The 15,876-nt window shown below is 38.1% G+C and overlaps 1 protein-coding gene across 6 annotated transcripts in view; it reads right to left on the bottom strand.

Annotated features, from left to right (window-relative positions):
- Positions 1-9,457, bottom strand: part of CBLB (Cbl proto-oncogene B) — a 216,725-nt gene extending 207,268 nt beyond the window's left edge. For 2 of the 6 annotated variants that reach the window (XM_082393088.1, XM_082393084.1), the window contains exons 1-2: positions 9,320-9,457; positions 7,801-7,984 (exon numbers count right to left, since the gene is read on the bottom strand). In XM_082393088.1, the coding sequence (XP_082249214.1) occupies positions 7,801-7,968 (168 nt within the window). In that variant the 5' untranslated portion in view covers positions 7,969-7,984; positions 9,320-9,457. Of the gene's footprint in view, positions 1-7,800; positions 7,985-8,274; positions 8,621-8,657; positions 8,943-8,997; positions 9,264-9,319 lie in introns of those variants that run through there. The other 4 variants (XM_082393085.1, XM_082393089.1, XM_082393086.1 and 1 more) reach the window with 4 other exon arrangements.
- Between the last annotated feature and the right edge of the window lie 6,419 nt (positions 9,458-15,876).

Genomic DNA, 15,876 nt, shown 5'->3' on the forward strand with positions numbered 1-15,876 from the left:
ACAGTAAGGAATTGTGCGCATACCATAAAAGACTTTCATTATAAAACACACCTCACCTCGTGGAGCATTCAGTTATATTAAATCATGTATTGTATCTGCGAAACGAAATATCCCATTTTTTAAAGACAGTATGGGAAGCCTGAAAGAATCCCTTGTCTGTGCTCCTCAGATAACTGCTGTAAGAGATTCCTTATTGCAGTTACTTAAAAGTATGTCATTATGACAAAAAAGTGTCTGTGAGTTCTCTGGGTTCTTTACAGTTTAGTTCAGCAAATCACACCACTAAGTATATAAAAGCATAAAAACTTATACAGCATAAAATTTTTAAAATATAAAAATAAAACAGAACTCTTTCTACATAGAATATTAATTGGGCAAAACAAGAAGGTTAGCATATAACTAACTGGTTATGAGTCTAGAAATTAATCATAGCAGGATTTGGGGGAAACTACCAATTCTTTTATGGTTTTCAAAGAAGGTTTCTTTAGAAAGACACCTTTAACCTTTATAACCTTTTATAACCTTTATAACCTCTTTATAACCTTTTTATTGTTATAAAAAGCACCATTAAATAACTGACTAGTTGTAATTAAGATGTCAATTGTGTATTCATTTGTTCACTATTCATTTGTTCACATATCTATCTTACTGGTCTATCTCCATCACCTAATGTAGGATCTTGCATATAGTAGATGCGCAATAAATATTTGATGGAGGAAAGGAGGAAAGGAACAAGTTAAGGAGGAACCTCTCAGAAGTAAAGTAATATTACAAACAGGATATCCATACCTATATTGAATAAACCTGTCTACAAATGAATACAAAGCTTGGAAAAGAACTTGATCATTTCAAATATAGGGGGTAAAGATCCTTTTGATTTACTTCTCTTGGAAAGAGGAAGATTGAAGCAGCGTGCTTGAATCTTCATACTATAAACATAGGCATCAAGAATCAATCAAACCTGGGATCTAGCCCTGCCAGTTACTAGCTTTACAACCTTGGGCCAGTTTCTTCTTCTGGAAACCATGAAAACTTCTAAAGACGTTACAAATTCTCAGAAGAGGAAATGTGAAGTGCTCTGCACAATACCTGACACATACTGGGCACTGGCAACTTTTTAGGATTTCTTCTCCTTCCATATTATACCACAACATGGCAAAATCCCTGCAGATTTTGCAAAGATATTAGAATTAGACCAAGGGCACTGGCCACCTTGTTGGGGATCATTAAGAGTTCTTTTATTTAGTTCCTAAAGTTTGTTATACTACCTGAAATCCTTAAAAAGTCTCCTGTTTTGTACAGAATAGGAGCAAATAAGGTTAATAAGCCCAGGTCACTACTCCTGATTTGGAATCAGTACATAGGTACTCAGCTGATCTGGAATCATTTAAAAGGTAGAATACTTAAGAACTATTTTTTGTAATTCCTCTTAGAAAACAGTGTGAGCTTAACAATTATTTAAATGTTAATATGTTAAAAAGCTAAAAATTTAGTCAGATATTTTCAAAATGCTTCTTTAATTACTAGGAGAAAATCAGCACTTACAAATACATTTTAAAAAATCTTAAATATATGCCCAAGCAGAGAAGATAAAAACAGCATTGTGGCATCATTTAAGTCACAGCATGTTTTTAAGGTGATCTTAATATAAAGGCTCAGGACTGATTTTCATTTCAATTTTTCACTTATTTATGCACTTAACTGCTATAAAACTAGTTTAAATATATATTGTTTATTCTACAATATACAATTTTAAAACATGATTTAGACATTACAAATGTTACAAGTTAAATCACTTCTTGACAGCCCAACATAAAATTTTAAAATTCCCCAAAACTTCTCTGTATATTTCCTTACTTCCCTCTTATCTAAGCGGAAGTTACAGTTATCTACCAAGGATTACCCTTCTACTTGTTATTAGCCTCTCCTTCTCACAATGTAATCCAGGATGCCACTTTATCAATTATTTTTTCTTCCCTTACATCTTAAATCATTCCCTACCTACATTCCTTCCCCTAAATCCGTGAACTTCTCCAATAGCACCTACACACAAAGTTATGCTCTGCTCAAACCCTCAAGCTATCTATCAGAACTTTCTTTCTTTGCACTAGTTGTCCCAGTTCTAGAACAATTTTTAAATAATCCACATACTCGTTTTCATCTAGCTCTCACAGAAGCAAAACTACACTGAAAGATCAACAATGGACTCGACTCAAGAAATTCAATGACTTCTTAAACTTTCATTAGGCTTGGTTTTCTCCATTTGAACTTGGTTTTCTCAGACTTTGAAACTATCTCCTCATTAAAGCTATCTCTACTCAGGAAATCAGTATGCGCTCATTCTTCTCCTATCTGTCTCATCACTGTTCTTTGCAGGATTCTCTTTCCTTCACTGCCATCTAATTATAGATACACACCTGATACAGCTGAGAATTCCAATCTCTAACTTTTTCTCCACCTCTCACCTTCTATTCTGCCCTCCAACTCTCTTGTTGTTCTATAGCTTGAAATGCTGCCTCTATGGGCATATCTACCAAACATATGTCTCTAGTTTCAACTTCTCTCTTTAACTGCACATTCAATTTTCTGACTTCAAAATGGATTTCACTCTGGCAAGTCAAACTCGACATGGCCAAAAACAAACTTATCATGCACCAGCCCCCAAGCTTCCTCTTTTCTTCCTATGTTCCTTATCTCATTAAGTGCATCACCGCCTTTAGAGTCAACTAAGCTGAAAACCTCAAGAGTCACTTTCACTTCAACTTCTCGTTCATCCTCTATCTCTGAAGGGTCACCAGGACCTTAGATTTTACTCCAAAATGCCTCCCACATTTGAACCAACACTTGCTATAGCTACTGTCAATTCTCTAGCTCAGCCCTTCATTATTTCTTGCCCAGTCTGTTTTAATTCCTCTTGATCATTATTTCTACTTTTAAGGGTTTCTTTTTTTCTCTTAATTCATCCTTTCTAGAGTCAAGACAGTAATTTATCACAGCATAGCCTTGACTTTCTCTCACTCTGCTCAAACATCTCAGTGTTTCTTTGCTTACCAAATAAAGTCCAAATTCCTTGACAAAACAGTCAAAGCCTCTTCATCTTTCTCTAACTAACCTTCTTTCACTCAGCAATCTCCCTTTACTCATCATCCCTTCTGCCTGATGTGTCCTCACTTCACTGGAATCCAAAGCATCCTCTAAAAAATAGCTGGATAATACCTCCACTATGCTGCATTCTACACCAACTTTTCACCCCAGCAAGCAACACTCACATCTACCAGATGCTGTGTTACAGCACTTTATTTACACCGTATTACAGCACTTAACTACACCCTACAGGATAACATGGTTATCTATGATTCTCTATCTTTCCATACTTAGGATATGATAAATGAATGATGAAATAAATAGATAGCACAGAAAGCAACTCTGAAAGAAAGAATTTGATTCAAAATCTGAATGGTTAAAATTCTACAGGAGTTAAAAGATAATAACTGATTAAGGCTTCTGCTAAAGGTATGCTCCATATCACACGGATAAAAACCCAGGGAACTCTTGGGAGGATTCCTTTAAATCTTTTACTTTATCCAAAAGCTTTACCTAGAAGTGACAAGAGGCAAACTTTGGGATCACTTCATTTATCTAAGCACAAATCAGAATCTAACTCAGTAGTAAACAAAATAACCCAGACACGTAATGTGTTACCATCTATCAAAGTCTACTAGGGCCCATGATTCTGCTAATATAGAACAACCTCACTAAGGAAAAAGAAATATGTGAAGAATAATTCAAATAAATGATATTCCCTGTTCCAAGGGCCCAAGGACTGATATTCTCAAACCGAACAAACACAAATAGGCATGCAAAATCCGAATTATATTCCACATGCAATATTTTTCAGAGGTATGAGTAATTCAACTTAGAAAAGAATACTTACTCTTATTTTTTAATAGCTGCATATAATTTAAGCATTTTTGATTGACAAACTTTAAAATATATTATGGTTGAAGTGAAATTATAAAGACAGAGAATAAATTATATTCCAAGCTTGACAAATGTACTAAATGTACTGAGGGTAAAAAGCAGGAAAAGGCTGTTCGGTATCATCACTTTTTAAATGTTTTTAAAACTCTTTCAGTAATGTAATTTCAAATGAATGACAAGGACAGCAAGACAAAAACGTAGGCAGGTACTCAACTTGCTTTGCTCTTTGGCATCAATTAATTACTTTTTAATTTCCTGAACAGCCATGTACGCTCAGTACATTTAGTATCTATTAGATGGAAAATTGTTTCTTCCACTTTCCATCACCTGGCTAAGATGCTTGTGAAAACCATGCTCAGGAACCTCACATTAATAAATCATCATTCCTACCATACTGATTAGCAATCATTTCCTTACCCTCACCACAGCATTTCCAACAAGAGTACAATAATGCTATTCTTAAAGGCAGTGGCCAGCAGAATCCAGACAGACAACAGTCTGAGCAGTGGCCAGAAAAACCAGACAGATGTTCTCGACTGCTCCCACTGTACTTTGTATAGGTCTGTATTACAGCCCCTTCCATACTACATGGCAATTATCCACTTACATGCCTGGCTCTGATGCTGGTCTCTGAGTTCCTTGACAGATCAAGGGCAGAGTTATATCTTGTATAGCTTTGCATCCGCAGGTAATAAGCACTTCATAGAAACACAGTAGGTCCTCAAGAAATGTTTAAGTGTTAAGAACCTCCATCTCTGTAAGAGCTTTGGGACAGACTCCACATTTCAGGTGTATTTGAACCTTCCGGTGTATTCATGAGTAATAGTTCTGTCACTATATCAAACAGGCATCTACTGACCTGAAGAGTTTGGGGTCAGCTATTGACTTACACTGACACGTAGAACTAAAACCAGGAAATACGTCTAAATGAGATGCTTTGGGATATGCTACTATTCTTTTTCTCAATAAATGTACTCTGCTAAGTCTGTGCCACTGATGTTTTCTTACAAAACACTTTACATCTTACAAGGAACACAGCTGAGCAATTACTCCCTCCCACTCTCAGTGACCTTGTATAGAAAGCCTGCCCTCTGAAAACATAACAATTAGTTGGAACTGGAATTTCAGTTGACTTTTAAATTCTAGAGGCCACGGAATGGTGTAACTAGATTTTTACTAGATATTTCCCCTACAGTCTAAGACTGCTTCTTTGCCCTGTGAGATGTTATTTTACTTTATAAGTGGCTGAGACGACATACTGTACTTGGAGCCTGTTTACAAATTTATACTTCTAAGATTTGACCTTGTTGCAGAGGCTTCATAAAGAAAAAATGCCAAATGCTTAACCTTGCCTTTTACATAACTACCAGTTAGAGTTGAACGTTACTATTTTCCGTTATTCGGAAGCTAAACTCCTACTATTGCAGTTATTTTACAAAACAGGTAATGTGTCAAGGGATTAACTTTTGGACTAATAATAAAGTTCCTGATGTAATCACCAGGACAGTGTTGATATTATGAACCACTTCCTTCACCACTGACAAGGAAGGAAAGACAAACACATGTGGGTGATTCTTCTGCATTACACAATTAAATAAAATAGACTTTCCAAATAGTAATTATCAATGCTTTTTTATTACTGTGAGATAGAGTAGCAATAAACATACTGGACTCTTTTAAAATGATTTATATGGTTTCCCTCCACAAAGCCCACGAATGCATTCATAAATGAACAGAACAATTTTCAGCCTTGACAAATAATGAAGACAAATAGGGAAAGCCACACAATGCACCTCTGGCCAACCCCCATACCCGCATTCCACTAAGTAGAGACTTTAGGTAGTAGATTTCCTTGTGAGTCAAGTTTCTCAATTAGAGAGGCTAAACACAAACCCACAAAAGGGTTAACAAAACAAACAATGGCAGAAGCTTAACTATCAAATAACCATCTATTTTACCATAACCCATGGTGAAATAATTAAAAGAGGATAAAACTTAGGTTAACAATCGGTTAGAGACCAAAATTACACACACATTTTTTAATGTTTCAAAAATAATGACTCTACATTACCTACAGTTTACCACTTCCTTATATAAATCTTTTTCATTTGATGTTCTAACATTTACTCACAATTGTACAAATTCTGACCACTCAAAGAAGGGGTGGGGAGAGAGGAGCAGCTCCCTGGTAGAATCTGACCCATTTTTGCACGCTCATGTAACAGATAAGTTAAAGAAAAACCCTGAATCTCCTTCTCTTATGCCCAACTAACGGTTCAGGCATGAGAGTGACCTTAAATTGCTTACTCCTTAGAAAAGCAAAGACAGCTAGTATTGTGCCTGTCAAATATATACAATTTTTCCAACTGCATGCTTCTCATTCTTAAGTATCCAATGTTAAAATCAAAACCTGACCTCAAGCAGCAAGTTGCAATGTTCTGACACTATGACATCATTCTGTCTGGAGCACTTTAATATCACAATTTGAATAAATTGGCAGAAGCTTAAATAGGTCACACTGAAGCCTAAAACTAAGGATATTTATCTAACAAAAATATTCTGGCTCTGCCTTTAGCATCACCAGCCATATAATGCCAGGTCCATTGTTCATCTACCCATCTGTGCTTTTCATAAGGATAAATGAAAATAAAGTAAATCTTATCCCCTTCCTGTATTGCTAATACCACTGACAGTGGCTTTTTGCGGCAAATATTTGAACACTGTTACAAACCAAAGTAAAGTTGACTGCTACCATATGACTTTGTGAAGGCTTTAGCACACACCTACAAAGAAATATTTTTTTAAACCTCCATTTCTGCAGTTATAAAGACATCAAGAGCCCTGCATCAACTAACTTTATAATTAGCCCCAAATATCTATGAAATAAAACCATAAGGCGCTACAAACATTTACCAATATATAGGGTACAGTACTACTGCTTCAAGAGAAAAACTATTAATTTTGCACAGCAGCAAGCTACATCTTAATTATATTTATTTCATAATCCTACTTAGTAAAATAGGACACAGCTACAGTTTTCTCCATAGACCCCTGTGAAGTATTCAGGTTGCCTAGACTTCTCTGGGCACTGACAGCCAGCACGATTTCTTCTTATAACATTGTAGTTCATCTGAAAGCAACATGCAGAAACCACAGAAGTTTCTGATACTCTCAGTCCCACCACCTCCATCATAAATTTTCCTTTCACAATAAACAATGTGCAATCAAAAAGGTTTCCTGTTTCAAAATGGAATAGATGAAAGAAACTGTAACTCTATCATTAACAACAGCAAAAAAGTTCCTTAATGAAGATGAATTCTCAAAGATGAAAATGGAAACTCTCAAACACTGCTTCCTCACTTAAGGACTAATCTGGTTCTTTCCCCAGTAATCATTCTCAGCATCATACACTGTGGTTGTCATGAGTGGTCCGTCAGAGACTTTTCTTAAATTACCTGTATACACTCTTTTGCTATCTAACAGCAAGGCAACCTTACATAAGATGTAACGAACACATCCAAACTATTCTATGCCATGCACCAACAAAGAGCAGCCAACAGTAAAAACTTTGCATATCTGAGTCACGTAGAGGAACTTTGAACCTTGAAGAGTAGGACAAAAGGTAAAAAAACAAGTCTTAGCTCTGAACCCAACTTTTCTAAACACCCAGAGCAGATATAAGAAAGATGGTCAATCCAAAGCAAAAGATTATTGCTACAACAATAACTATTATTAAGTAACAGTACAAATAAAACTGGAGAAACCAGCCACATCCAGGGTCAACCCTGCTGTGTACAGACACGGTCAGACAGAACTTACCACTTTGTCCATGAGTTTCCAAGTTTTCTCCACAGTCCTGCGATCTGCTGCTGCTTGCTTAGGGGGTCCAACTGCATCTTGAATAGCGTCAATAATACCCAAAATTCGTCCTTTTCGGGGGTTTCCTCCTCGACCACCAGGGTTTCTGCCATTCATAGAATTTGCCATCTGGAATCTTAGTTCTCTGAAAGGGAAATTAAAAAAAAAAAAAAAAAAGTTAGTTGGTGATGAAAATATTTACCCAACAGAAAACAAGTTAACTTGTACCCACTACATCTTCCTCCATCAGTGAGAACAAAATCCAGGGCCCCAGATTCAACTTTTCAATAGCGTGTGAATTTACACTCTCAATCTTTACACACAACAAACAGGTTTAGTAGCAATGACCTTAGATTTGTTTTTGGAACACCAAGAGTTAAATATGCAAGTAGTGAAGGCTTGATTAATACCAAACTCATAACAATAAAAACTTACATAGATTTCCTCCAACTAGATAAGAACACACTGTTCTGTTTTTCCCCTCCCTGCCTTAATTCCAATTCAAAAGACTAGAACTGAAGCCCCCAGAAAACCTTTTGGGAGCCTCCCTCAAAAACCGCACTTTCACTGTGTTAGATTTCGTCAAGTTATATAAACGTAAAGATAATTCTACAGGAGCTTTAAGGGGCAAGTCTGCTGTCAACAAAGGCTTAGGACTTGGATTTTACCCGCTAAAACCACCAACTACGGACTCATGAACATGGACACACGAACACACAGTTCTTTAACCAACGCGGTTGAGGAGTTGCGCCCAAGTTAAGAGCCAAATAAACCAACACACAAATAACCCATTTTAAAAGAGAGACTGAGAAACTGACAAGAGCGGGCACAGAAAGGAGGAGAGAGTTCACTTCTTTCGCTCCTCGCCTCTTGTCTTATCCAAGTGGGGTGGGGGTAAGGGGTCCAAAGCTTTGTTTCGGGACATCTGTGCCTCCTCCCGGCTCAGGCCCCTCCCCTGCCACTCTCGGATAACAGCTGGGGGAGGAAGGTAGACAGAGAAAGGACAAAGTATCGCCTCGCGCCTCCAGCGCCCGCAGCCCGGTCCTTCTCGGGCGCTCTGCGCTCGGCTCCCCGGGTTGTCTGCAATCCCAGCCGCCCGTCTCCCTTTACTCCCTCTTCCTCCCTCCCTGGCCCTGCCCAGGTCCGGGCTTTAAATACCCCTCTTCAAACTGTGACGGCGGCGGCGACAGCAGCTGGAAGCCGGGGCTGTCCCCTCTTCCTCTGTGGCCCGCGCCTGGCTGCCCCAGGGCCCCCAGGGCGGAAAGCAGCGTCAAGCCTCCCCGGCGCCCCCTTCCCTCCTGGCCTCTCGGCGCAGTAGCTGCCCAGAGACACGCGTGTGCGCGGGTCCGACTCTACGCGCACGAGCCCAGGGTGCGTGGGCAGCCCGGGCAGGGAGTGTGTAATCGCCGTGAAAGCCCCGCTCCCGAGGAAGGAGTGACCCAGAGCACCGGCCTTCGAGACAGTGAAACGCAACAATTACCGTCAAGACCAGTCCACGCCCGCTTTCCCCTCCCGCCCGACTCTCGGGGAGGCCGCGGGACGCTGCAGCAGCACTAGCCGGAGGAAGAGACCACTCGCTGGCCACCCCACCCCTGTAGGATACACACAGAGAGAGCCAGGCGCGGGGCGGGGTCGGGGGCGGGGCCGCGCGCGACTGGGCCAATCCCGAGCACCCGTGCCCTGCCCGACAGCGGGCGGTGCCAATGGGCGGGAGGCGCCCGTCCTCCTCGCACTACCACCCGGTCCACGTCTCCCGCAGTACACAATGGCCCCAGAGGAAGGCCCGCTCGCCGCACGTCCCAAATGGAAAGGGATTCGGAGGGAAATGGCGGGACTGGACTCACGCAAGAACGAAAGTGGAAAAGGGAAAGGAAATGGAAGAAAGGATGCAAGGCACTAGGGAATTGACCAATAAGGAGTGGGCGGGTGGGCGTGAGCGTTGGGAACCGGAGCCAAAGCGGACTCCGGCTAAAAGGCGGGACTTCCTGCTTCGTTCACTTTCCTAGTCTTTTGTTTCATAGCAACAGAGTAGTGGCTGAGAGGGTGTTGCTTCTTTACTCTGGGCGGATCCGAGGCTGAAGAATTCATCTCCCTAGGGCTGCCAAACTCTTCTACCCAGGACAGCAGCCAAACAGGTCTAAGGCACGGCTTCTTGTTGACTGTCAAAAAAAGAGCAGTCACTCAGCTTCTAAGATGAAGTATAAGCCTTTCATAGAACAGACTAGACTAGGGTTAACACCTGATTGCCAATCAGAACTTCCTAAATTTCTGAGTGTGTTTCCCTTTTACTGTTAGTTTTAAAGAATTGCTGATCAAACATCAGACTGATGAAAAAGTAAATAGTTGACACCGCTGGCCAAATTGTCTCTACTAATCGTGCCAGGGCAGTGAAAGAACCAGACTATGAGCGTTGCTAATGTATACAATGTACCTTTTTATTTAGTGCAAGTTGTGTGTAAATGACTGAAGAGGAAACAGCTTTTGTATTTTGTCAGTCACCTCTACTCTGTGTCTGCCATTCTCTCCCAGCATTTGTAATCTCTCTGTGGCTCCATCCTTATGTCTTTAGAAACGTCCACATCTGGCTAATCTTAAAAGGAAAAAGCTACTGTGCTGGGATCCTTCTTTCAGCAAGATCATATATTAAACAAATGCCTTCTATTTCTTTCTATTTAACTTCAGCCCCACCACAGGTGCTACTAACAATTGCTCTAGATTGTCATGCTTCGGAATTTTCTTTCCACCTCAGTTGGTAGTGTTGAATACACTTTACACCTTGGGCTTCTCAGATGTTGTAATATTTTGTATTCAAAAAAAATTTTTTTTAATTCTTTCTCTAACCAGTTAACCCGATAAAATGTTTCTTAATGGCTCTAACCACTTTCTACCTAAATAACCATTTTAGTACTGTGGTAATTACTGTCAAGGATCCTGAGTTGTTATAAACATTCTTTACAGCCCTAAATTCAGGTGGTTAAGATTTTCATTTGATTAAAACAGGCAAAACATGCTCTTTGCAACTAGTCAGGTGATAAAATGTGGTTCAGGAAGTAATTTTCTTTGCCATTTTTTCTATGCCAATAATTAAAGAGTAGTTCCTTGTTTTCACATTGCGTTTATCTACATAAGTACTGGCCTCTCCATATCTCCTCCACCCATGCCTATCTCCTTTACTCATCGTAACAGTAGCTAAATTTACTAAGGGAAGACTGCAAGAGGAAAAAACGTATTGGGTCACCTTTTAAATAAATCCAAAAAGAATATATGTATAGAAGGTTTTTCAGCACGTAGGAAAAGAGTAGCTTAAGGAAATATTACAACTAAGTACATTACTCATATTCATATCTAGATAAATGCAGAATAAGTAAAATACGTGTTATAGCATGTGGCATTCCTTTGATGTTAGTTTTGCAACTGAAAGAGATGACTTAATGAGAAAATAGCACTGCCTATGGTATCAAGCATATCATATTGAAACAAATTACAAGTTTTGTGGGATATAGTTTTATATATAAGTGTGTGTATAAATATATATATACATATATATATTAAACACATACACACACAACACACATACGTATATATATAATACCAAGGATTTACAGCTTCATTCTCCACTAGCTATTTTATCAAAGCCATCTTGAATCCAGGTCAAATTCTGGTGTAGTAGAGTTCCCATTTGAACCCTACTAGGATTCAGGATTTGCTTATGTCTGATGAACTGAGGGAGTAGTAGCCCTCCCTGCAAACTATTAGCATGAGTTGATGTATGTGGGAGAATAAAGACCTGTTGGGATGAACCTTCATATCCCAGATGCTTCCAATGAAGACACAAGAGCTAAAACATAATAAAGGACTGCATGCTGAGGGCTATAAATAAAAGCACAAAGAAGTGTTTTCATAGGAGACTTTGTGATACTCAGAGCATAAGTAGTAGTACTTCAAGGTGACAGAGTTGGCTAGAGAAATACTCTCCTCATTTCCGCATAGAACAAGTCAATCTCCAACATGGTGCAGTTTAAGGTGAATGCAGTATCCTTCAGCAGCATGATGATTTGTAACCTAGAGGGAACTTGGGTACGACACCTTTATAGGAGAGGAGTGTTCTCCTGGAAGATCCTGGCATGAGGGAGAATGGTGAGACTCCTAACAAAGAGTTTCCAAGCACCATAACAGCCAGTAAGTGAATAATATAAACAAACTGATTATAAGTTTATGTGAGACCCTTCCCTTAGGACTCCCAGAAAAAACTGGGAGACATTGTGGCGGGGGTACTGAGAAATTCTGTAATGGCAGATATGAACGCTTGTCATCTGAGCATTAATATTAGACATTAATATATGTAGTCACAGGCTGGTGCCATTTGAGAAAATGCAGATTAGAGTCCTGTCTTTAAACACAGGAAAAGTTTTTTAAAAAGAAGACACCTATTTGGGCAAATATTTATACTTTTTTCATTTGGTTCAATTTTTCTTCTTTTCTTTTTTCTACTTTCTCCAAATTCACAGGTGACCCATGTGATATTAGACTAGTTGACTAAGTAACAAAGCCTTCCTGTAACTTATTTGATCTATAAATAGCTACTCAAAAACTATTTGTTGAATGAATGAATTGACTGTTTGAGGATATTGTATAGGAAGTATAACGTTGTCCCTGTTTCTGTGCAATGGAGTGTCCACTTTATTCACAATTTCAAGCAAGATGTTACTCTTCCTACCAGGTAGATTTACAATGCCCCTCCAACTCAAAATCAGAATGACACAACACAAAACAGTAATCTCCCAGGGAGACTGTGGACACAAATTCACAGGTTAAAGATAAATAAGTGGATTATTACCTAGTCATGGGGTATAACAAGTCATCCCTTATTAAGGGTAATAGATTTCCATCTTTCCTTAACAACACATACCAATAGCTAGCAGTGAGGTATGCTGATCTATGGATTCACCAGATAGAACCAGAATCTAAGTACTAGTTTGGGATCAACTGGAATTCTTGCTTAACAACAAAAGCAACAATAAATAACAATGCCTTAAACAAGATAGAATCTTATTTCTTTCACACGTAGAAAAAGTCTGAAAGTAGAAATTACAGGTAAGAATGGTGGCTCCACAATTTTTTCAAGGACCCGCGTTCCTATCTTTCCTCTGTATCATCCCAGCACCTTTTTTCTCACCCTCAGATCACCTTATGTTCCAAGATAGCTATTGGTGCTGCAGCTATCATCACTTATTTTCAGGTTAAAAGCTAAGAGGAAAGGTAGAAGGGTATTACAAACTTCTCCCTGAATCAATTTCCTTTAAGTAATTTTCAGAGAACTCCCACAAATATTTCTCTTTAATAGCTCAAGGTCAGGACTCAGTCCCATGGTCAAACTTAGCTGCTAAAATATCTGGAAAGCAATGTGCTTTTTATTATAGGAAACAATATAACCAGCTAAACATTTGAATTTTGTTTCTAAAGAGAAAGCGGTGAATAGATGTTTGGCAAGAAACCAGCCAATACTATCACAAAGGTCTTGTTCAAGAATTAAACTTATGATTAATAAATCAGTTCTTGAAATAAAAACTAGAGATTGCAGGTGGTATGAGATACCAAAAATTTGAAATACCAGATACCAGATAACATATATATGTTTTAATATATGTAAATTTATTTATTTATATATGAGATATTTATATATATGAGGTACATCTATGTATGTGTGTATGTGTATATATATTGTGTGTGTGTGTGTATATATATATATACACACACACACACAATATATATATACATTCCTTAGAAGAAACCAGCATCTGCTATTTGCTATTACTGGACACAAATATCATTAAAGTTTATTATATGTAAATAAACATAGTAAATTATATACAATTCTCATTACAACATGTGAGCCCAGTAATCCTGAACAATTTCAACATCACAGGGTGCAGAATGAGCAAAATTAAGTGAGCAGCTTCCTTAATACATTTCTATCCTAAAGTTTATATCAGACTAAATAGTTGCATATTTGGAAAAAATAACATCTGCAAAATCACTTCCTTGTGATTTTCTTTCCCAGGCTATTGATTCTCAGATTAATTATTTTCCAGACTGTGATTTATTTGGCAGGTATTCTTTGGGATAAAATGGGTTTATACCAAAGTGTTAAATATAGCTACTTTAAAACTCGGAATAAACCTACTACTTTGTCTCAGTTCTGTATTCTTTTGTACCCCGTTGCATTCTTTTTATTTCACAGTACATTTTCCATGTTCCCTAACATGCCTTGATTCAGAAATATATGGATAATTTTCTTTTCCCTCAAGAGTTTCTGTGAAGAATGTAAAATGTGATAGAATTTGTCACAATAATTTATCTATAGTCCCTACACATTTTGATTTATACCACATTAATACAACATTGAATTTTTATTTTTCAATTAAACAAAATGTAAATTCAGAATTTCAAGGCTGAAGGGCATCTCATTACTGATCACATCACTCAGTTTGGCAGATCTGGAAACTGACAAATTTATTCAAGGTGATTGGACCCTAAAAAAATACAGACAATAAATTCAAATTCACAGATTAATGTGTAGTATAAAAACCATGTAATTATGTGAGAAATATAACTGCTAATCAGACCAGTATTAATATAGACCAGTTATATATTCATTTTTCTCCTCAAGAAGCCAAATTAAGACCAGAAAGTTCCAAAATGAATGTATAGATCAGAAGCAAATTACCTGCAGGAGTAAGTCTAATAATGTCAATAAAATTCTAATATATTCTAGACCTGCAGAAGGTCTTCTCTACTGGTTTCACAGTTTCCCATTCTCAAGGTACAGTAATTATCCTTTTCTATTTTAAATCTCTTGATTGTTTCAGGACACAACATTTATTAGTATCCATTTTTATTTTATCAGCTGTGACTTCTAACTGCTCATTCACTCATTTATTCAACAAACCTTTTCTGAGCATCTAATATATGCCAAACATTATGCTAGACACCAGAGAGTACAAAGATGACCAAGCACCAGTCATTGTTTCCAAAGAGAGAGCAGGCATATAAAAGATCACTATAAACTTAAGTGGTAAAAACAGTAATTTCTTTAGGCAGAAATCATTATGAGAAACTGAGGAAAGGCACTTAACCCAGCTTGGAAAAAGTGATTACAAAGCCGAGACTTATGAAATGAATAGGATTAACAGTTAAACACGAAAGGGTCATTCTAGTCAGAGGTGACCTCATGAGCAGGGGCAAAAAAGAAAGAAAACAAATATGTATGTACAGGGAATAAGTGGGTCCATTTTGTGGGAAGCAGAGAAAGGTAAGTAAAAGGCAAAAAGTGGCAAGTGATGAGTAAATTAAAATAAGGCCTCAGGTGCCCAATTGAAGAACTTGGATGTGATCCTTTTTTTGATGGGAAGCCATTAAAGTGTTTGAAACCAGGGGAGAGTGTTCTGGATTAGAAAAGTAAGGGAGATGACATTGTGACATTTATATTTCCAAATGATCACCCTGATGGTCAGATTGATAATAGATTGCAGAGGGATGAGACTGAGGCAGGGTGGCCAGTTAGGACATATGCAATAAGTAATGATGAGGACCTAAAATGAGGCAGTGGTACTGGAGATAAAAAACAAGTGACATATTTGAGAAATATTGAGAAAAGTAGTTCCCATCTACCCATTAGAAAAACAAATTTCCGGGCCCCATTATCAGAGATTCTGCTTTGATTGAGCTAGTATAGCGTTGAAACTTCCCAGGTGATCCTAATTAGCAACTGAGGCAGATTAGTTAATTAACCAGATTAGTTATCTTTGTAGTAACTGATAATTACAGAAATATGAAAAGTGCAGAAAATGGAGGAGTCAGGAATGATGGTCAAAATTCTAGCTTTAATGACTTGGCAAAAGATAGGCTCAACAACTAGCATAAATAATATCAAGGGACAGTCTATTTAGGGAAAAGGGAGAATTAATTTGCTTTTTAAAATTCGAAAATGTCAGGCATCCACTGAGTAAGCAGAAGGATATTTTAGTTAGATGATGG

The sequence above is a fragment of the Balaenoptera borealis genome (assembly GCF_965194805.1).
Source record: "Balaenoptera borealis genome assembly, chromosome: 5".
Classification (NCBI taxonomy): domain Eukaryota; kingdom Metazoa; phylum Chordata; class Mammalia; order Artiodactyla; family Balaenopteridae; genus Balaenoptera; species Balaenoptera borealis.